General features: G+C 47.6%; 1 protein-coding gene across 1 annotated transcript in view; it reads left to right on the forward strand.

Moving 5' to 3' along the window:
- Nucleotides 1-23,695, forward strand: part of MCM3AP (minichromosome maintenance complex component 3 associated protein) — a 1,669,219-nt gene that overhangs the window by 1,128,304 nt on the left and 517,220 nt on the right. The window contains exons 18-19 of the mRNA XM_069616041.1: nucleotides 17,238-17,435; nucleotides 18,146-18,214. Coding sequence (XP_069472142.1) covers nucleotides 17,238-17,435; nucleotides 18,146-18,214 — 267 coding nt within the window. The remainder of the gene's footprint in view (nucleotides 1-17,237; nucleotides 17,436-18,145; nucleotides 18,215-23,695) is intronic.

The raw sequence follows: 23,695 nt of genomic DNA on the forward strand, positions 1-23,695 counted from the left end.
CAACCGTCCATCTACTGTCGGTTCTGGGATTCTCCATCAACTATCCAAAGTTATGCGTGACACCATTGCAGATCGCGCTGTTCCTAGGAGCCAGATTCAATACGGCATCCTGCCTGGCATCGCCCTCGGAGGAGAGGGTTGAGGCCATTCCAGGGAAGATGCAGTGGCTGTTGTCGATGAAGACCGCCACGGTGCAAACCATCAAGTCGTTGCTTGGCATGATGTTGTCTGGTATCTACCTTATCTGCCTCTGCAGGTTACAGATGCAACCTCTTCAGGAGTTCCTGGATGCTCGCTGGATACAGGCGTCCAGAAGCTTTGTGGACAAGATCCCGCTCGACAAGGACTTCTGTCAGGCTACAAGGTGGTGGGGCGTCTGCTCCAACATCGCCCGGGGCACAGGGTTTCAAAACCCTCCATAACAGGAGACTGTCACCACGGACGCTTCCCTGGAAGGCTGGGGAGCCCACACTGGGTGTCTGCATGCCAGAGACCTGTGGCTTTCCTGGAGAAGGATCTCCATATCAACATCTTGGAGCTACGGGCAGTGTTCTGGGCCCTCAAGTCATTCCTTCCATCTCTGAATGGAAAGGTGGTGAGAATCTTCACTGACAACACCACCACAATGTTCTATATCAGGAAACTGGGGGGCACTCTATCCCCAGCGCTCTCCAAGGAAGTGCAGGACTTGCGGCGCTGAGCTGTCGGACAAGAGATGTTCCTCTTTCCTCTTAACCTAGCGGGAGTCGAACACCATCGCAGACTCCTTCAGCAGGGAATTGCGCTCCTGCCACAAGTGGGAACTTCAGCAGGACCAGGTAGACCGCATCTTCGTCATTTGGGGCAGGGCCCAGATCGATCTGTTTGTGACATCAGCGAACTCCATATGCCAGAGGTTTGCCAGCAGATTCCACCAGCCGGGGAGCCTGGGGGACGCGTTCTCCTTCCCATGGGAAGGCCTGTTTCTGTACGCGTTGCAGCCGTTGTCTCTCCTGCTACGAGTCATGAACACTCAGACAGTGCCAATGCAGGATGATACTCATCGCCCCAGCGTGGCCGAGGCAGATTGGGTACCTGGACGTTCTCAGCCTGTCAATGTTGCCTCCGGTCAAGATGCCAGTGGTTCCAGATCTTCTCACCAGGAGCCAGTATCGCTGAACCTGAAGTCTTGGCTCCTGCAGCCTTAGAGTTTTGAGGGTATGAGTTGCCTGTGGACTGTAGGGAGGTCCTCGCCAAGGCCAGGGCGTTGTTGACTTTGAAATGCTATGGTCACAAGTGGAAGCGTTTCGCTATGTGGTACCGGTCTCAGAAGATTACCCCTCTGAGGGTCACGGCCCCACAGATTCTTCCATACTTGCTATCCTTGGCCAAGGCGGGACTGGCACACGCCTCTATCAAGGCACATCTTGTGGCCATCTCCCGCTACACCAGGTCTCCAGGAAGATCTTCACTTTGGTCTCACCGACTCGTCAAGGAGTTCCTCACAGGACTGTTTCAAACTTTCCCGCCGGTGTAGGCTCCTGCCCCGGTTGTTACTCAACGTGGTGCCGACGAGGCTCATGGTGGGGCGCCCCGCTTCCAGCCTTTGCATCAGGCCCTTCAAGTTCCTCTCGTGGACAACTGCTTTCCCTGTGGCCATCACCTCTGCTAGGAGGGTAGGTGAGATCCAGGCCCTATCCTGCAAACAGCCATACCTGACTTTCCACGACGCACCCCTCTTTTATGCTGAAGGTTCAGGCAAAAGTCCACCTCAAAAAGCCTTACCTGTTTTTTCCCAAAGCCTTCATCACTGGCTGGGAGGCACTTGCACTCGCTGGACATTGCGCGTGCCCCAAAGTTCTACGTGACGCACACAGAAGAGTTTTTGGAAGACTTCTCAACTGTTCATGAACTTTCTTCCTGTGAACCATGGGAAGGCCTTGTCTAAGGCTTCCATCTCAAGGTGGCTCTCTGGCTGCATCATGCACTGTCAACGGTTGGCGAACTGACTGCTTCCCGGCCTCAGAGAGCCCACTCCATCAGAGAGATCGCTACGACAAAGGCGTTCCTGTCTGGTGTGCCCCTGCTGGACGTACACCTTCATGAAATTCTACTGCATCGACCAAGGTTCAGAGTCGGCCAAGCAGTGCTACGCAACCTGTTCGCCCAAGATGAATCTGCTCCAGATGTAAGAGTTGCTTCTGCTGAGTCTTGGCACCTCCTGTGGTTGTGTAATGTTGTACTGCTATGCATTCGTTATTCGTTATTCCTGAGCATGTGAATCCATACCAGACCCCATGCTGGAGAAGGAACAAGTTACTTACCTGTAACTATTCTGCAGCATGGGCTCTTCTTGGTCATACTGCCCCTTTACGGGCTTACCACATCTGAAGCTGGCTGTCAGAGTAGGGGTTTAGGGAGAGGACTGTCATAGTATGGGGGCAGTATGACCCAGAGGACAGTGATTGGTTTAAAGGAGAAATGCAGTTTGTAAGTGAAACTGTTTTTTCTTTTACTGAGGATTCCCAGCCTGGCGACAGGGAATATTTGAGCATGTGAATCCATGCCAGATCCATGCTGAATAACAATAGTTACAGGTAAGTAATATAGGTCCTAAATCAAAAGGCATTCATTTAATACATCAGAAATATAAAAATACTGTAAAATCCTTGCGCGACAAACTTTTCCAGAATGATGGCGAATGTATGTTGAAGTGTATTCTTTCTAAATTAGATGTGCATTTCTGGAAGTTGGTTAACAATTTGGGAATTAAGCAAGTAGCAATACAAGAAAACTTGATTCTGGAATTAGTTTGGGTTAATCAATTTGCAAACACGTAAATTAGACCACTTAATCGACCTATATGGCAACCCAATAATGACGTCTGGTCAATGACTTTTGACCTGGATGATATAATATGTATAATCAACAAAAGCAGTAACTCTCGTGTTCCAGGACCAAATGCGCTATGTAGGGTCTTCAAAAAGAGACACACTCTATGGGCAAATATTTTATTTACAAACATTTTGAAGGAAAAGCCGTTGCCCAGATGATGGAAAGATTTGCACATTGTCCCCCTTTAAAAAAGGGGGACAAATTGGACCCAGCGAATCATAGACCAAAAGCCCTGCTAGACACAGATGCAAAGGTCTTTACAGCACTTATTCTGAGAATTGGGAAAAAATCAAACTGAGTTCCACAGGGGAGTGGGTACAACTCTGAACGGTTTTGTTATTGATCAATCATGTTGGGGGGGAAAAAATTGCCACCTACCCCAGAAGGTTTTCATGGCGGGTAACGATAAACTCTCGCTCACCTTTGATAAGGTTAATAGAGTTAACCTCTATTAGCATAAACTGTAACATTGGCCTCTCTCAAATAGTCAATTGAATATTTTAGTTTACTCAGCTAGCGATATGGTATTAAGAATTAGACTAAATTTGCAGAGCCACCTTCCTGGGGAAATATATAACCATTGAGGGCTTATGTATCTTGTAACTTGCCTTTTTAATTTGAATACATCGGATATGGGTGAGGTGTTAGATAAATCTGCCTTTATTTCATCAAATTAATGGGATTAAGCTATTTTGGTTGTTTTATGTGACATTACTCTCCTTGACAATACACACATAGTCCTCCAAATACTCCTTATTGCATTTCATGGTTACACACATCAATAAGCTAGTGATAAATATATAAAAAATCAAAAATTATTTGATTCAGATCAGGTATTAAATATGTTGGTTTTACTCAGCAGTTTAATAATCATGAATTAGAGATGGTGAATGATCTTAAATATCTAGGCATTTTGGTCTCTGCCAGACCCAACCAAAACCGGATAGTAAGTGTTAGGGAGATTTATCATTTTTATGCTTCATCCCCTTCTCTAGTGAGACCCCCCCAGCACTATTTGCTTGACCTCTGGACCTTTTTCTGAAATCGTGAATGAGTGGAGCCTTTTTCCACTCATTCATTCTTACGGGCTCTGTCTTTCAAAACGCTATTAGCCTGGTCCAATAGCACAGCGAGTAGAGCGCTCGCTTTGACATCTGTGCAGAGCCTGCCGACGCATGTTCGAATCCCGGCAGGGCCAAACTCTGACTTTCATCATTTCCGAGGTCGATAAATGAGCACCACACACCGTGGGTAATAATAAGCAGTGCTCAGATACCTGAGGGTTTCGTAGCACTATATAAATGCTAAATTATTATTATTATTATTATTTGCATTTTACCTGTCCTATGGAGTCAATTTTCCTCCATAACTCGTAAAGGCATCTGTATTTTACTATTTCAACACACAGCTCCTTATGGGCAGTGTTGCTGCGGAACATTAGGGTCCTCCATTGAGATTCATTTATTTATCCTAGAGTAACTACAGTTCTTAAAGGATAGAGAGATACTTAGTATCTCTCCTAAAACATTATAGTCTAAGTGATCGGCACTCACCACCTTATGAAGAGTGTCAAAGGATACCTAGTATCCACCTTCTCTCTGCTCCTGTGACTTCACACAATCTCCTGGTCATGGCTGGTGGCAGTGGACGTGTTCTACCAACTATTGTGTGATTCTTCTGCTGCAGGCTATGTCCATAGCCTCGGTAGTGCCCAATATGGGCACCAAAGTACCAACTTTGGGCCTCCCTTCTTTTTTCGTAATTTCTAGCGCGGTTGTTCTTGGTCAACCCTTGGAGGTCTGTGCGTGTGTTTTGGCTTTGGCGAGAACCCTTAGGTGTCCCTGCCTAGGCTCCAGAGTGTCTGGGCAGGCAGGATGCGGGAGAGGAGTTTTCCACACCCCTGCCCTTTGTCTGCCAGAGTAGCTAAATGGGACCAGCTCCCCAACGTCTGGCTGTGCTTATTGGACAGCCAAATGCCCCTTTCTGTAAAGTGCTGAGGAAGATTGTAGAGGAGTGAGTGCTGTAACTGTATAAAAGCTGAGGCTCCTGGAGTGAGAAGCAAGTCGACCACTGGAAGCTGAAGTAACAAAAGACGACGACCAGGGACGCCCTCAACACTGTGGAGCGACCACTGCTGTCCTGACCCTGTTTTCTGTGTGAGAGAGGAATTTACAAAGAGGGCGACTCCTTTCCTTTGACTAGTGGGAACAACCAGTCCCAAGACTGACTTTGATTTTAGCCATCTCCTGAGGTCCTTTGAGTTTCCAGAGCTGCGGAACCCCAATACCAGGAGACCTACTGCCCATTTCGAGTGCATCGTTGTGGAAAGGCTGAATCCGTCCAAGTCTTTACTGAGCCCTGAAGGACACTCCAGATACCCAATCCAACTTGTTCAGAACCCCTCATCAGAGTGTGAAACTGCAGGAACTGAAGAAGATTTACTGTGTGAATCGCGTCCTTTGTTGGTGCTGTAAAAAAGGCACCAAAACTGCAGAGTGACCAAAGAAGTTTATGAAAGCCGTGCCAGAGGTCCTCCCTCGAGACTGCTGTTGAGAGATCCTATCCATTGTCCTGCCTTTCGTCATCAGACCAAGGAATCCGGAGGTCGGGTCCAGAGCTGCAACATCACGGAGCATCCACCACAAACGTTTTCTTCAAACCTAAGGTACTGCGGGGGGAAAGGTATTGCTTACCTTATTCTCCAGCATGGGGTCTGGCATGGATTCACATGCTCATGAATATTCCCCGTTGTCAGGGTGGGAATCCTCAGTAAAGAAAAAATCAATATCAGTTTCGTTTCGTTTCTGATCTGTCTTTCTTAGTAGTAACCAATCACTGGTCTCTGGGTCATACTGCCCCCAGCCAGTGACTGCCCTCTCCCTAAGCCCATTCCCTGGCAGCCATCCTCAGATTTTTACCGCACGTTCAAGTGCTGGAGTCCTCGTGCTATAGTTCTCGAGCTTTTACTGCGTTTTGCGATTTTCAAAGAGTTTAATCTCATTTTTCAGTCAATCGAGCCTCAAGCTCCACCGTTTCTACTTCCGATCAACGGGGACCCGTTGCGGAATTTTCTACGCCCCTCAAGAGCAAAGTTTTCGTCGAGTACGCTTCTTGGAAGATTCCAGAAGACCTTGTGGCCTACCCCGTGGACATGGCCCAGGACAGACAAGGGAAGCTCGACGCCCAGGTCCAAGCTGTTCAGGAGCTGCCCTGGATGCAGATTACAGAATGTGTTCAAGGAGGACGAGCATTCTAGATGCCTCTACTGCCTTCACAAAGACAAAACGCACGTGGAGAAGGAATGCGCGTTTTGCAAGAAAATGTCGGAGCGGACCATGAGGCATCGACTGATCCGCCTCACCAACTGGCTGGAAGGAAAGAGCCCAGCGGTAGGTGAGAAGAAGAGGTCCGAGCGGTCTTCTAAGTCCTTTCAGGGCGCACCTGCGACGGGGGCCCAACAGAAGGCTAAGCACCGCAAGTCCCCGGGCACCGGGAGCGCCGAATGGTCGGGCTCCTCGGCTGCCAGGCAGGGCGCACTTTCACTGACGCCATCTACCACGAGCTAACGCTCTGGCTCGGGGAAGAGAAAGTCGCAGATCCTGGGTAAGCTCCTGGAGAAGCCCCAGTCGATTCCGACGGAGACAGACGAGGGGGAGCGAGGTGGTGTCCCTCCCTCCAAGGTGAAGGGCTCAAGCACGCCAAAAGTCGTGAAGGCCCTGATTCACCCAGCTATGGCCTCTACTGAGGGAGTCGTGACGGCCCTGGCGAAGCCTGTGGAGGCTACCCCAGTGGAGACTACCTCGGGGACCAGAGTTTCCCTGCCACCGCAGAGGGAATCCTCTTTTCAGCCCATCGATAAGACCCCTGTGAAAACCCTGGTGGAAAAAGAGGTGGGGGGCGGTGGCCATTATGGACACGGATACAGCCTCTGAGGAGGAGGTGGTTGAAGTCGTGCAAGGCCTCAACAAGAGGTTTGACGAAGTCCGGTCCCACGGGAGGAACCCCAGGGATGCGGACGAAGAAAGCGACGGTGGCGCTGACGAAATTCCCGAGGAGCAGCAAACATCGCGCCCGTCGCAGCCATTGCCGGACAACTCAGCGGCCATTTTGATGGCAATCCAAACCTTTTGCACGGAGATAAGGACGAGATTGCCTCTACTCCCAACGGACGACCCAGCAGAGCCGGGCTTGTCGGGAAGCCCTCCAAACAAGCGGAGGAGAGTTCATCCCCCCTGTCTTTCCAGCCCTCACGGCCCGCTCAGCCTTCATCTCCTTCCCCTGATCCTAGGGATGACACGGGAACAGATACGGCCACGACGGGGACGGATGACGACGGTGGTGACGACGGGATGGGCCTTCCATCACCACCCCCTCGGGCCTGCCCACCCGACAAAATTGGCTCCTTCCACGCCATGATTTCCAGGGCATCCGAGCTCTTCCAGCTCTGCCCCGAAGAACAGAAGAAGGAAGGCTTCCTCTATCAACGGTGCAAGGCCAAGAGGAAGACTGTTCTCGCGATGCCGTTGCTTGACGACATCTGGGACGAGGGACTTGCTCTCCTGATGAACCCGTCCACTACGCCTGCCAAAAGGGATCGGTACGAGAAGTACCGGGTCCCCGTTTCTGCCCCTTTGTGCCTTAGGGCACAGCCGACCCCAGATTCGGTCGCCTCGGCGGCGGCCAAAAAGAAAGCGGCAGGGGCGATGGCTTCAACTTCATCCTCCCCACCTGACAGCGAGGGTAAGAGACTGGTCGCCATGGGACAACGAGTCATCTCGTCTGCGGCGACGACAATTAAGGCAGCCAAAGCCCTAGCGATTGTGGCCCGCTACGACAGGGAGTTGTGGTACAAGATCGCCCCCTTGCTGGACGGCCCTGGGGATCCTACAGGAAGGTGAGGTGGCGTCGGACCACGCCATAACGGTGGCCACGGACATCGCGGACACCGGCTTCCGCCAGTTGGGCAACAGTGTTTGCCTTCGGCGTAGATGGGTCAAGGCAACAGATTTCCGCCAGGGCGTGCAAACCAGCGTTCTGGACATGCCCTTTGACGGGAACAAGCTGTTTGGAAAGATAGTAGATGAGTCACTTCAGGACATCAAGACCGACACGAAGACGGCTCGGGCCTTTGGAGTTTTGCAGCAACGACGGCCGCCATTTCGCAACTTCGGAGGCAAGCAAGGTGCCTCCAAAGGATTCGGCGGTTGCTCCTCGACGTACCGGTAGGCAGCCCGCTCCTCGTCACAAGAGGCCTACAGAGGGCGCGGCAAGTCAGGAGGACCCCATCGCCAAGGAGGCCAGGGCGGCAAGTCCGCCTCCAAGCAGGACTGAACCGGCCGTGGCGTCGGGCCCCCACCTGAGCACCCCGGTGGGAGTTCGGCTGGCGAAGTTAGTCAGCGTGTGGGAGTCCATCTCCACCGACCGTTGGGTACTGGATGCCCTGGCCCACAGGCACACTCTCGAATTTCTCAAGAAGTGCCCCTGAATTCCTCCCATGGCCAGGAAGGAAAATCACATCCCACAACTGCTGTTAGAGGTAAGGGCGATGCTCAAGAAAGGGGCCATCAGCTCGTCCCGAAAAGGCTCCGAGGCTCCGGAGTATACTCGAGATACTTCCTCATCAGAAAGAAGACAGGCGGTTGGCGCCCCGTCCTGGACCTGCGTCTGTTAAACAAATACATCAAGGCCCAGAAGTTCCGGATGGTCACCCTGCAGCAGGACACCGAAAGTTTCTCAGATTCGTAGTCCAAGGACGGCACTACCAATTCAAGGCCCGGCCTTTCAGATTGAAGTCAGCACCAGGGTATTTACCAAGTGCCTAGCACCAGTTGCGGCGCAGCTGCATCTGCTAGGGATCCACGTTTACCCCTACCTGGATGATTGGCTCATCCGAGCAAGGACAAGGGAGCTCGCCGTCGAGCACACAGCGAAGACCATCCAACTGCTCACGGACCTGGGATTCTCCATCCACTTCCCAAAATCCCACCTGGTTCCGTCGCGGGTCGCACTGTTTCTGGGAGCCAAGCTCGATACAGTGGCACGATTGGCTTCCCCATCCGAGGAAAGGACGTAGGCCATCCTGGGCAAGGTGCAGTGCCTGCTGGCCACGGACGTTGCCAGGGTGAGGTCCATCAAGTCACTCCTCGGCATGATGTCCTCTTTCATCTACCTGGTGCGCCTATGCAGGCTCTGGATGCGTGCTCTACAGGAGTTCCTCCACGCCCGTTGGATGCAAGCGGCGGGCAGCTTCGAAGACAAGATCCCTCTCAACGAGGTCTTCCGCCAAGCTTTTCGGTGGTGGCGCACCCACGCGCATCTCGCGGCGGGCACAGACTTTCAGACCCCAGCACACCAGGAGTCGGTGATGACGGATGACTCCCTGGAAGGTTGGGGAGCGCACACCGGAGATCTTCACGCGAGAGGTCTTTGGTTCCCGCAGGAGAGGTCACTCCACATCAACATCCTGGAGCTCCGAGCAGTGTTCTCCTGTCCCTCAAGGGCAAGGTGGTAAGGACCTTCACCGACAACACCACCACAATGTTCTACATCCGGAAGCAGGGAGGAACCAGGTCCCCGGCCCTATCCAAGGAGGCCCAGGATCTGTGGCATTGGGCCGTTGCCCAAGTGATGTTTCTGGTGCCCTTCCACCTAGCAGGGATAAAGAACACCATCGCCGACTCGCTGAGCAGGGAGCTCGCTCATGCCACGAGTGGGAACTGCGTCGGGACCAGGTGGATCAGCTTTTTCGACGATGGGGCAAACCCCAGATCGACCTGTTCGTGACGGCGGCGAACTCCAAGTGCCAGAGGTTCGCCAGCAGGTTTCCCCAGCCGAGGAGCATGGGCAATGCTTTCTCGTTCCCCTGGGACGGCCTGTTCCTGTATGCGTTCCCTCCGTTGCCGTTGCTACTGCGACTCCTCAACCAACTCAAGAGGTCCCAGTGCAGGATGATCCTCGTCGCACCGGCGTGGCCGAGACAGATCTGGTTCCCCGACCTTCTGGACTTGTCAGCGTCCCCCCCCCAGTCAAACTATCGACGGATGCAGATCTTCTCTCCAGAGAAGGAGGCGCCATCCTCCATCACGACCCAGGGTCGCTGAACTTGCATGCCTGGCTCCTGCGGCACTTGAGTTTGGAGGGTATGATATCCCGGCGGACTGCAAGGAGGTGCTTGCAAAGGCCAGGGCGTCCTCAACACTCAAGTGCTATGGACACAAATGAAAGAGGTTCTCTGTCTGGTGTTGTGCACAGAAGATTAACCCTCTGCGAATTATGGCCCCTCAAGTGCTGCCGTACCTGCTGTCGCTGGCCAAGGCGGGGCTGGCTCATGCCTCCATCAAAATACATCTGGCGGCGATCTCCCGCTACACCAGAACTACGGGACGATCATCCCTGTGGTCTCATCTCCTGGTGAAGGAGTTTATAAAGGGACTATTCCATTCGTTCCCGCCGATGAAGGCTCCGGCCCCGGCGTTGAAGCTCGACATGGCGCTGACCAGGCTCATGGGGGCGCCTTTCGAGCCTATGCATTCGGCACCCTTTGAAGTTCTTGTCGTGGAAAACAGCATTTCTTGTGGCCATCACCTCCGCACGGTGAGTGGGAGAGATCCAGGCCCTATCCTGCAAGCGACTTTTCACAAGACGAGGGTGGTGCTGAGGGTGGTGCTGAGGACGCACCCCTCCTTCATGTCCAAGGTGCCGTCGGACTTCCATCTCAACAAACCCTTGGTGTTGCCAGTTTTCTTCCCGCCGCCTTTGTCGTCGGCCGAGAGGACTTTGCACTCGCTGGATGTAGCTAGAACGCTGAAGTTCTACGTGGACTGCACGAAGAGTTTTCGGAAGACATCACAACTGTTTGTGAACTTTGGACCTGTGAACCAAGGGAAGGCCCTCTCGAAGGCTTCCATTTCCAGATGGCTCTCCGGCTGCATCATGCACTGTCACTGGTTGGCAAACCGACCACTTGTGATGCTGGAAATGCATCGGAGGGACAGTTCCTCCGTATCCTTGTCCTTTACTGCTTTTTATCGTGTGTTCTGTCGGTTTTCCGCACAGGAGTTCATGTGGGACTCCTGGCGGTGCAGCTCTTTCTTTTGGTTTGGTGAACGGACCAGTGGGATACCCTTATGGCACCCATGGGTGGGGGTACAACCCTGTGCCCCTAGTGTATGTTTTTGGGCACCTGTGGGTGGCCCACAGAGCAGAGTATGGGCTGGTGGCAGCTCCATGCTGAATTTGACGGGTGCACGGAGTATCCTCCATTTTGGGATACCCCGGCCCTGCCATTGGGATCAGTTGATCCCTGATGGAAAACAAGATGGCCCCTGTAGCCGCTTGCTTTCGATTACCCATTACCTTGTTTTCCCAAGGTCCTGGGAAGCCTTGACTCTGTCCCTTCCCCCTGACTGACCGTTGGGTGGAAATGCCATATATGGTGGTGTTGTGAAGGCCCGGCCAGACTAGCTGGAGCCTTCCCGGTGATGTAGGTTGTGCGTACCTCCTGTGGGTGGGACCTGGGTGAATAGTGTGTGTGACGAATATGTATTCTGTGTTGTGGATGTCTAGTATCTGGTGGTTGACACAATGACTGAGCCAGCCCTGCCCAAAACCGGTATGAATGCGGCTTGGAGTGTTGAATGGCTTGGTACTTGTCCCAATACACATAACTTGTTGTAAGTGTCTGGAGAGAAGTGAATGGCCTTAATACCCCGTGTGCTTGATTGGCTGCCTACCTGCATGAATGCCTGTAGTCGTGATTGGATGCTTGAGTGTGACCCAGCGGAATGAATGGGAGATCAACAGTATATCTGGGGACCTCTCACTGCTAGGAATCGTGTTCAGAAGCTGAAGTCCACTACGACGAGTAACTGGAGTAACTGACGCTTGACCTTGAAACCCCGCTGGACGAGAAGGAGTGCTGTGGCTCTCCCTCGCAATCTGAAAGCTGCTGTGTTTCCAAGGACTGACCCAGAGAGGACCTGGTAAAGCGCCCTCTTCCCGAGCTACGAGGGACCATCGTGCACAGCTGATCTTTGCCAACGCTCTCTGGTAGACAGACCTTCGACAGGCTGCCGACCCGATACGGGGACTGCTGCGGAACTCCAAGGAGAAGCACTCGGACTGTTGTTTTCCACTGTCGACGACCGCCGTCGCCGACCGGAGCCGCCGTGCTCCCATTTGCCTAAGAACTTCAATTGATCATCGGTATCCACCGGTGGGTTTCCCGCCACCTAAAGACCACAGAGACGCCGATGACTCGACGCCCTTGCTGGGCCACAGTTCTTCATCTCTTTGCGGTCTAGAACTATCGTCACCGAGGTGCCCCGCACGCCTCTTCCTTGCAGGACACCAACGCTCTGTCGTCGACGAGCACCGCTAGGAACGAAGCTGCCACTTCACGGCCATAGTTCAACCTGTTCACGGTCGGACGTTCGACGACCCGTGACTCTCGCCTTAAAGGGAGGGCACTCAAGAAGGGCCATCGATTCCCCGACACCGAACGCCGAGGTCCTCGACACCTCTCGATGATCCCTGGCTCCTGCCTGAAAGGGAGTCACTCAAGAAGGATAGGTCGACGCATCGTCGGAGACCTCTACTCCACCAGGTACATTGGGGGGGGGGGTAAAACCTTAATGGGAAGAAGTGAGACTATCGATCATATGGACTGGGCTTGTGCGATATATTTTTATTTACAGGTTGCCCAGGTGGGGGGGGGGGGATCTCCACACAGAACTGTGCCTTGTGGTAGGGGTCAGTATTCTGCCTATTGTTTCAACCATCTTACGTTCCTGCATATCTCTATTGCTGGTTTCCTCGTTATTAATCTGTGTGACATTTTAACCGTACAGTTGATGCACTTTAATGAGATTGGATAACATTAGTGGTACCACTTTAGAACTGTATATATTTATCATTATTGACTTCCAAGTACAAAGTGCATTATTGTGATCGTGTACATACTTATGAATATTAATTATATAAAGACTGTGTTTTCAGTAATACAGTGTGTGGACATTCCTTTGTGGGGGTTCGGGGACTACACTGTACTTAAGAACTAGCCCACATCACCTCCTGAGAAGCTAGGCCTCGATTGCTCGTCCATTGCTACCTTATAGAGAATCTTGGCTGGGGTCCGCTGTGCCTCTCCTCTACCATGTAGAGAGCGGAAGTACAGACACCCCCTACCAGTCTTTACACCGCTGCCCGGCCGTCCGAGAGCCCATTCGACCAGAACAATCACTGCTACCACGGTGTTGTCTGGTGTACCCTTGCTGGACATCTGAAGGGCTGCTATGTGGAGGTCGACGCACATCTTCTGCGTCGACCGGGATTCCAGGGAGGAGTCCAGGGTCGGCCAAGCAGTGCTGCGCAACCTTTTTCGCCTGAAGGTGGGCCTGGTGAGGAGGTAAGAGTTGCTTAATGTTGAGTTATGTAATGCTTAATGTTGAGCCTTTGCCACCTCCCGTGGTTGTGCATGTGTGTACTTCTATGTATTCTTATATTCATGAGCATGTGAATCCATGCCAGACCCCATGCTGGAGAAGGAACAAGTTACTTACCTGTAACTATTGTTCTCCAGCATGGGTCTGGCATGGATTCACATACGAACCCTCCCTCCTACCCCTCTGCGGCTCTTCACTTGGTCATACTGCCACCTTACGTGCTACCAAATCTGAGGATGGCTGCCAGGGGAGGGGCATAGGGAGAGGGCAGTCATTGGCTGGGGGCAGTTTGACCCAGAGACCAGTGATTGGTTACTACTAAGAAAGACCGATCAGAAACAAAACTGATAATGATTTTTTCTTTACCGAGGATTCCCAGCCTGACGACGGGGAATATTCATGAGCATGTGAATCCATGCCAGACCCATGCTGGAGAACAACAGTTACAGGTAAGTAACTTGTTCCTTCCGGAAAATCACTCCAGAGCGTTGGAGTGCACATAGAGGTGTCCCGGGCAACCACCTCTTCCGACTCAAGCCGCTGCTTGTGTCCTTTTAGCGAGTCCTTTAACAAGGTCTCTAACATTGGTTAAGTCTTCTTGTATCTTCTTTCCTAGAGACTAGAAAGTATCCACAGGAAGCTTTTACTTCTGCTGCTTTTCAGGACTTTAAGCCTCTCCAAATTTCCTTTTAGCTAGGGTTGCATTTTGGTCTTTAAAAGACTTGCTGGGCAGGGAAACTGCCTCTAGAACCTGAAGCTCAACTAGAATAACACGAATCAATTGTTTTCCTTCCCCTGAAATCACTTTCTTATATGTATGCTGACTAAATGCAATTACTGTATTACTTTGTGGGTGCCCGTTATTACCGAAAGAACCATAGACCTGTCAAACTCCTGTAACGATTGTATGGGTTCTGCAACTAGCAACGAAGAAGTGGCCTTTGGAAAGTATTGTAAATTATACCTATGTGTGTTGGTTTATTGTGCTGAGTGTTTACCAGTGACTCTTGTGTGAATATAATCTATACATTTAGTGTAAGTGTTTCTTTGATGTACATTACTAATCAAGTTCAGTGTACATACCTACAGCTCATATCTTCCTCTTAAGATAGGCCTGACCGCTCTGCTACTCTACCAAGGTCTCTGAGTAGTACAGGCTGATACTAAGAGTTGAGGGGTGGGGGTGGATCTACAAACCACTGGGATAGCTTACTAAAGTCTTACCTCCAAGTGGGACTTCAGGAAACTCCCCTAACAGTAAACAATATTAAATATTTTAAAAAGCTATACACTTAGTGACTCAAAATGTATTAATAGTAAATTTAGGACAGTTTCCCTTTTGCCATTGATTAAGTTTTATGAAGGGAAAGTTGTATACTCCCTTATGTATGGATTAGAAATCCGTCATCTTTTGGACAAGTTAGATCTGACTGCTATAGAGAGACCTATTTGGAGGAAAGTCGTGGCCTTATCAAATGTTCTACCTATGCCCACTATTAGAGTTGATTTGGTGCTGGTTTAGTTGAATATGAGATTAACCAGGAAAAGACTTATTCTGTGCAGGCACATTTTGCCGCCTCCTAGGAATTCCTTATGTGAAGGTTTAAAATCTCACGCCCAGGACAAAAAACTAATTATGTAAACAAATGTAAAATGCTATTGAATTCCGTATGGATTTACGATGAGCACATTCATTCAAAATTCTGCATGCCAAAACCAATTATTGTGGCAGAGATTGGTGCAATACTTGTCAAAGTATTATGAAATACAAATTCATCAACCAGTTAAAATTTGAGCATAAAAAGCTCGGAATGAGAACCCCTTATTTGATTCAATTCGCAAGTGTGTGATATAGTATTGCTTTTATAAAATGTTGGCTTAATCTCTTGATAACCAGAGCAGTATTTTGCACAGAAATGTGCAGGTACTGTGCAAACAAAATTTTCAATTTGACGCATCTTGTTCTAGAATACTTAGTTTTAAATCTGCATATCTTCCATTTTAGTTATTCTGTTAATATTGCCTCTCTTCTTCGAAACGCTTTGGAGACAAATATGTAGCGGGACCTCACCTTTGTTAAAGTATGCAGTTTTGCACTGTTTACACAGCATTCATTTGATAAATCTATAATTCAATTAGAGCCCACGTTTACATAATCCGATTACTCATAATGTTTATCTGGACATGCGTCCAGATAAAGTACAAGTACAAGAGTTACTTAGGATGGTAGGCACCCATGCCGAGATTTATTTATAGTATGTTGGGTCTACTAAGGAAAAGATTAGGCTTAACTATTGATAAATGGGAAACTATACTTGACTATATGTATTTTGTGTTTTTAGTATTTCTGTATTTGTATTGGAAATATTAGTATAATAAGTTGGAGTTGAATTGTACACTGTGATACATTATTTGATTATGGGTAATATATGTTAATTATGTTGTGTTGTGTAAGCTTTGTTTGTTAACACCATAAACACAATAAAAAACAAATTGGAAATCGATGGCCTAAAGGCAACATTCTGTATCCTTATCTCCCTCAGGGAACAATATAGAGGGTTTATATCCTAAATCCCCAAGATGATTTACGATGTGGATTTGGTGTCTTTCAGACACTCGGCCCCTACTTGGTTTTACCCTTGCATGTACAGCTATTTTTCTCTGTAGATCTAGCTGTCACTCTTCCTGGTCTCCCCCTACCTATTCAAACCACTGTCTCTTCTCTCTCCCTGACACTTCTTCTGTCCCTCCGATGTTCCTTCCTATCTGGTCTACCTCCACCCTCCTATCTTAGCCCTTACTACTCTCTCTTCCCGCTCCTCTCTACTATTTCCTGCTCCACACTACTAACACTCCTACAAACTACTACTACTCCCTCCTCTACACTACTACTCCACCCACACCTTCTACTGTCCTCACCCTCCTTTCACTTCTCACAGTTATCCTCTGTCACTCCCTACTCGCTCCTACCACTCCACTCATACACACACTCATTCAAACCCAAGTACCATTTTCTCACACCAACCAGTCCCTCACCTTGCACACTGCCTGAATAATCCTCCTCCATTCTCCACGGAATCATCCATCCTCCGCTGGTCTCTTGGTCTGCCTCCACCTCCCTCACCCAAACAAACCAATTTTTCCTATTTCCTGCTTTCCCTTTTATCATCCCCTTTCTCACAGAGATGGGGGACACAGAACATTATTTTCAATCCTGCCCCACTTTTGAAAGCGTGTCTGCCAATAACCCGCAATGGTGGGCTGCTACAATTGAGTCTTTTTTTCGGAGTTTGTGTTCCATGTCCGATGAGCATCTGAATTGCTGGTCAGCAGCGTGCAACGCTCTGTTGTCTTGCTGTTCACTGTCTCTATCTCACTGGTGGGTTGTGTTTCCCATTCTCTGCCACACGGATTTTCTGGCTCTAATCCTGGAATAGATGAGAGGAAAAACGTGGCCAAAATGGGTCACAACAGGCATGAGGCAAGCAAAAGTGCCACTTGTCAACTACATCCAGGCACATGTAGAAGGGGCAGAGACTGGGGCCCTCACAACTCCCACATCCAGCCTCTGGGGCAAGACTGGCCCAGGAAAACACTTTGGTAGACCTCCTGCCACCGTTGAGAGGGGTCCCTACGCCTCCTTGACAGGGTCTGGTACCTGACCCTGTCATAAGCTAAATGGCCCTGCTCAATTACAATCCCGGTCTGTAATGTATGTCTAGAAGATGATACTGACCTGAGCATTGACATTGTTCGCTCTTTTGCCCCTTGATTTCAGAATGGTGTTTTGAAGCAGTACTGGGATATAACTGTTTTAATTGTGATGACTGACTGATTAACAGTGTGTTCTTTTGTTCACGGCTTATGTTGCAAACTTTGGTGCATTCATTAAAATATCTCATGATGCTTTTACATTGTCAGATGGAGGGAGGTGGTAGTGGCCAGGAAGAAGCTGCGACGTCAAATGAGAGCATTTCCTGCTGCTCCCTGTTGTGTGGATCGCAGAGGTAAATTGAAAGCCCTGCTACCAAGTGCTGTGTCTCCTGCAGACAGAGACCTTCTTTCCAAGGGCATTCTGCAGCTGGGTCATGCTGGTAATCTAGGAGTCTCCTACACCAGGTAAGAGCCGCCACCTTCCCCTCTTTAAAGCTTTAAAGACATTTGCTCATGCTTCTTAGATTACTTGCTGTAAGAAGTGGTAAACTTGTGAACCTTATTCTAAGTCCCCTCTAGCTTCATTAGTTTTTCTTTTGGTGTCTTCTGTCCTTAGCAAGTTTACTTTGAGTCATTCCCACAAACTTGAAGCTTGCTATGGGTTCCTTAAATGCTTTCTGTCAGTCCCTTTAGTCCTAGGAAACTTGGTCAGCCCGCTCACTCGTCTGTAGGCATTCTTTGAATGTTTGCACTATCAAGGAAGCATGCTTCTGCTTCTTTTGGGAAGCTTTTGGTAGCACCCTGCGCTTTGAAGAAAGGTGGATTTGAGTTGTTAGTCATTCAGGGGCTTGATTTAGTTTCTCTCTATCTTCAACCGCAATAACTGTTGGGCTAAATAGTAACAGTTAATAATTCCACTTTACTATGGCTTCTTTCATAGTATAGAACTAGATACTTGCTGATATTGGTGAGGTATGCAAAAATATGTTGCCAACTCGTTTTAACATTCCCTGAAGAATACTGAGAGTACCAGTATTATGTAATATTTTTCATAATTTGCTTATGTGCATAAACGCCTAAGAATGTGGTCTTCGACTTCACTCACTCCTGTAGACCACTCATCACTTTTCAGATGCCTGTTCTGTTACTCATCATATCTTGCGGTTTCGTCCTAGGTTGCAGTGGCTCAAAGAACAGACAGTCCATCAAATGAAGGTGCAGCATTTTCATCAGCAATTGCTCTGGTATGTTATTCTTATTTTGTGCAGTGGCCGCTGGTCTCCATCTACACTAGTCTGCCAAGGGAAATGTGCAGCTTCATTTTGGATTCACACCATTTGCATGCTTGCACGATCAAGTAGTTTTATCAGATATTTATACAGTTTTAAAATACAAACTGATGGGGGCTTAGCCTGGCCAATTCTGAACTTAGTTTATCAACTCTATAATCCTACACTTGCAGGGATCAGATAACACAGGTCCAAGGGTTGAAGCACCGCTCGGAGGCTTCACAGGTCAGGTATTGCAGCAGGGCTTCAGTGGGCCAATCACAGGAAAGGTTGCTAGGCATCTTCAGGAGTCGTCCACAGATCTTAGGTTGTCTGCTCATCTACACAGAATACTTGGTTCCACCGCTGATCTCAAGAAATGGCTGCAGGAGTCCTCTTATCCTAAATCCTAGAAGCAAGTCCAATCCCTCCAATGGTAAGGATTTGCACCATTCAGGGACCACTGTGGGTTTAACTCATGTCTCACCATCAGACTTTCTGGCACCATGGATGTGGAGTGGGACCAGACAATCCCACCCCCATCCTGGGCCAAGCACACACAAAGGCATCACGATGACGTGAAAGCAACAGCACCTTTCCCAGGCAAGTGCATGACCGTATATGGGATTTCCTGACCTGATAAGACAGAAAAAAGGCCACAACAATATGGCCAAAGAACTTGCCAACAGTCCTTTTAGGCCACTAGCCACATTTAGTAGCCATACATGGTAAATGTGAATGTGCACACTAAAAGAAAAACAATACAATGTAGAAACGTTATTGCTGCCACAAGCTTGTCTTTAGGCATATATAAAAATAGCCAAAAATCCCAAATGTAAAAGACTAGGGTGAACAGCTATCTAGAGCTATAAAGTCCTCTTTTTAGGGGCTCTGTGGGTGAGGACAAATTCATACAAAATGCACAATATCCCACAAAACAGCTTCCTTCCTTTCTGTTATTAGTGAGTTCTCAAATGCCTCTTGAGATAGTCGAATCAAACCCTGTTACCATGAATGAGGGCAAGTAACCATGGATAATCCAAAAATATATACATATTTCAATATTTATCAAAATCACAACGCTCGACAATACATATATTTAAAAACAATGACATAGTCACAATTCATAATTCATCTTTACATCAACATATACACTTATAAATGTGACTCATGTGTGACTCATATGACAAAGAAAGAGTCACCTCTAATCGAGCCCCTTTTGTGCCTTGACAGTGAGCCACTTGATGACTCTACTGAAATCCTGACCAGTGGTACCCCCTTAGGATGAGAGGGCAAAACAATGTGCCTACACTTCAAAACAATGTGTTTCTAGAACCAACAATAATTTTTGGAAAATGCACAAAAATTAATTTAAATTGCATTCCTGATTGGTGCTGTCTTCAGGGCACTTATTCTTATTTTCATGTGTTCATATTCATCGCATGACATCACAAGATTTAGCCATATTTCCAACATTTCTATAAAAACAAACAAACACAAAAAAAGGATCTTAATACCATGGTTACTATGACTTATGACATATCAAAAACTCTTGAGGCACCCATCACACCTTCACCTTTATGTTATACTCAACAGAAGGATACATTTGTTTCTATTGTCATCAATACCCATAGGGGACTGTTTCCCTTAAATTGCTTTATTTGAATGATTTCAATATTGAAAGTACACACTCATATTTCTTCCATGTACCCTTTTCAATGGTTGTAAATACTATAATTCTCCCACTTTTTTGAAGATGCCATCACGCATCATTACCTTTTTCAATCCCGCCGTGACCTGATGTTTCCTTTCCTCGCGTGTATTCGCTTGGAGTAGCCTGATTTATTCAGCCACCTCATTTTCTGATACTACAGAGGAAACAGGATCACCAATTACCTTATGTGAGAGTTACTGCCCCCACCTTTCAAGCCACACTGGGTCGGCCACAACAGTGCTTACCCATTATGATCGCTCCTCCGGGGGCTCATTTATGTTGTGACGTGGCGTGCAAATCACGTTGCCGCGTCTCGTATTCAAACGCCTATACGGCGTCCGTCTTCTGGGAATCTAATCCTCTCGGGGCCTGGTCAAACATCCGTAAGAATGGAATTAGACCCCCATACTTTAGATTTGCAGCAGCAAAAAGATATTGCTTGCTTGCTTTCTTACCTCCAAGCGCCCAACAGCTTCACCAACAGCTTACTTCCTATGGTAGCGTATCACCTGACTTGAAAATCACGTGACGTGCTATCCTCCTCCCTTGAGGCTTCAAATAGCGCTTCCGTGGTGACGTGAGGAAACCACTCCTGTACTATGTGGGCCTGTCTTTAACGATGCATCTGCGCCTACCATTTTGGAAAGGGAAAACAGCGATGTGTTCAAACCGAGTTAGAAATATGTGCATCTATTGGACTTTGGGTCCATTTAAAATGGATACACGGGCCTATTTCAGACTTGTATAAAGTTCAGACAAAGCATGCCGCATTTTGTAAATAAATATTTGCAGCATCAAAGCGCCCGCCATCTTGGAGCAGGAAAAAACTATCCTGCATCTGTTATATCTGGGATACAGGCCCTACGTGGAACAACTCTATGGATGGGTTCTTAATCATTTGCTATGATGAACGAACAATGCCCATTCAATCGAGATATCTAGACCTTCTCTCACGTCTGCGCCCACCATTTTGGAAAGGGGAAACATCAATTTGTTCACACCAAGTTAGAAATACGTGCATCTATTGGACTACGGATCCATTTAAAATGGATACACAGTCATATTTCAGACATGTCAATCTTATATAAAAAAATTAGACCGAACATGTTGCATTTTGTAAATAAATAAATATTTATTTAAATATTTGCAGCATCAAAGTGCCCACCATCTTGGAGCAGGAAAAAACTATCCTGCATCTTTTGTGTATGGGATACAGGCCCTATGTGAAACAGGTCAATGGATGGATTCTTAATCATTTTTTATGATGAACAAACAATGCCCATTCAATCGAGATATTAAGGCCTTCTTTCACAGTATTAAGGGAATAAATCCATTTTTGTTCTGCCTGCCTTAGTTTCAGATCCCTATTGCCACCTCTGGGTTGGGGAAGAATTATTTCAATAATAAACCAATGAATGTCATCTGGGCTATGATGGGCAGGCTTGAAGTGTGATACTAAGGGTTTCTCTGCTACGCCATTTTTAAAGCAAGATCTGTGTTCACAGATTCTCTGCCGAATAGGTCTCTTAGTTTTGCCAATATACAGAAGACCGCATGGACATCGTATGGCGTACACAACCCATTTCGAATTGCAATTGGTGAAGGTTTTTAGGTTCCAAATTCTGCCTTTCAGGTCAACACTCTTCAAATTTGCAGTCAGATGGCAAACTGAGCATTTCCCACATTTAAAATGGCCAACTACAGGTGGTAAATTCCAGAGCGCGCGTTGAGTATTATCACTCCCATCTTTGGGTGTTCTGTATGTGTGGATCAATTTATCTCTTAAATTCGGCATATATCTAAATGCAAAGCGTGGTTTATTGATAGCAAACTCTTCGGTATTGATCATACTCCAATTTTTAAGTATGCATCTGCAAAGATCGTTGCTAATTGGTGAGAAAGTGGAAACGCATGTTATCTTATCTTCCTTCACCCGTGGTTGTGTCACCAGACAGTCCTGTCTTTTGGTATTTCTTGCCCTTTTCATCGATCTACGGACAATATACGAGGGATAACCTCTGGCTTTTAGTCTGGCTGACAGGTCTTTGCTATTTGTGTCAAAATCTTCTTTCCGACTGCACTTCCTACGAATGCGTAGGACCTGTCCAAAAGGTATATTTTGTCTTAAACTTTTCAATATTGAAATCATTCAAATAAAGCAATTTAAGGGAAACAGTCCCCTATGGGTATTGATGACAATAGAAACAAATGTATCCTTCTGTTGAGAATTACATAAAGGTGAAGGTGTGATGGGTGCCTCAAGAGTTTTTGATATGTCATAAGTCATAGTAACCATGGTATTAAGATCCTTTTTTTGTGTTTGTTTTTATAGAAATGCTAGAAATATGGCTAAATCTTGTGATGTCATGCGATGAATATGAACACATGAAAATAAGAATAAGTGCCCTGAAGACAGCACCAATAAGGAATGGAATTTAAATTAATTTTTGTGCATTTTCCAAAAATTATTGTTGGTTCTAGAAACACATTATTTTGAAGTGTAGGCACATTGTTTTGCCCTCTCATTCTAAGGGGGTACCACTGGTCAGGAATTCAGTAGCGTCATCAAGTGGCTCACTGCCAAGGCACAAAAGGGGCTCGATTAGAGGTGCCTCTTTCTTTGTCATATGAGTCACATGTATAAGTGTATATGTTGATGTAAAGATGAAATATGATTCGGACTGTCATTGTTTTTAAATATATGTATTGTCGATCGTTGTGATTTTGATAAATATTAAAATATGTATATATTTTTGGATTATCCATGGTTACTTGCCCTCGTTCATGGTAAAAGGGTTTGATATGACGATCTCAAGAGGCATTTGAGAACTCACTAATAACAGAAAGGAAGGAAGCTGTTTTGTGGGATATTGTGCATTTTGTAAGACTAGGGTGATACAAAAGTATCCCCACTGCACTATAAGAGGCTGTGTGCACTGTTAAAAAGTTACCAAAAAGACAAAAAAGAAACGGTTTCCCAGTACTGATAGTCTGAAGGACTGATCAGATTCCGAATGACAAAATGAGCAAAAGGTCAGGGGAGTGAAGCTGAAGGCTTTACCAGTTTCCCATTGACAAAATTAGCAAAAGGCCAGGGGAGTGAAGCTGAAGGCTTCACTTCCCTGAAAAACATCAGGACAGGTTCAAAAGCACAAAGCTTGGGGGTCCATAGAATATGGAGCGAAAGTTGCTACGAGAAATGTTTCCTAACACTCCCTCTCCCCCACCCCCTGCCCCAGAAATAGGGACAGAGTGATCTAATCCATCCCTGGATGGGTTTCCTGTTCCAGTTGATTATGGATTCTGGACAGACCATCAGTATTGCTATGTTGTGCACCTGGCCTATGCTCAGTAGTGAAGTCAAAGCCTTGAAGGCTTATAGACTACTTGAGAAACTTGGGATTCCCTTGCTTTATGTTCATTAGCCACTTTAAAGGCTTATGGTCAGTTTGCACAGTGAAGTGAGTCCCAAAGAGGCAGGGTCTCTGCTTCCAAAGGGCCCACACAATGGAAAAACATTCCTTTTCCACAGTCGCCCACCTGAGCTCTCAGTCCTTAAACTGACGACTAATAAAGCATATAGGATGTTCCCTGCCTTTACCCTCTAACTGTGAAATGACAGCACCTATCCCAGTGCCAGGGACATCTGTCTGCACTATAAAAGGTATATGGTAATCAGGTGACCTGAGAACAAGGGCCTAACAAAGGAAATCCTTCAGGCCTTGGAAGGCCTTCACACTCCT

This window comes from Ambystoma mexicanum, chromosome 9 (assembly GCF_040938575.1).
Source record: "Ambystoma mexicanum isolate Mex_15411 chromosome 9, UKY_AmexF1_1, whole genome shotgun sequence".
Lineage (NCBI taxonomy): Eukaryota > Metazoa > Chordata > Amphibia > Caudata > Ambystomatidae > Ambystoma > Ambystoma mexicanum.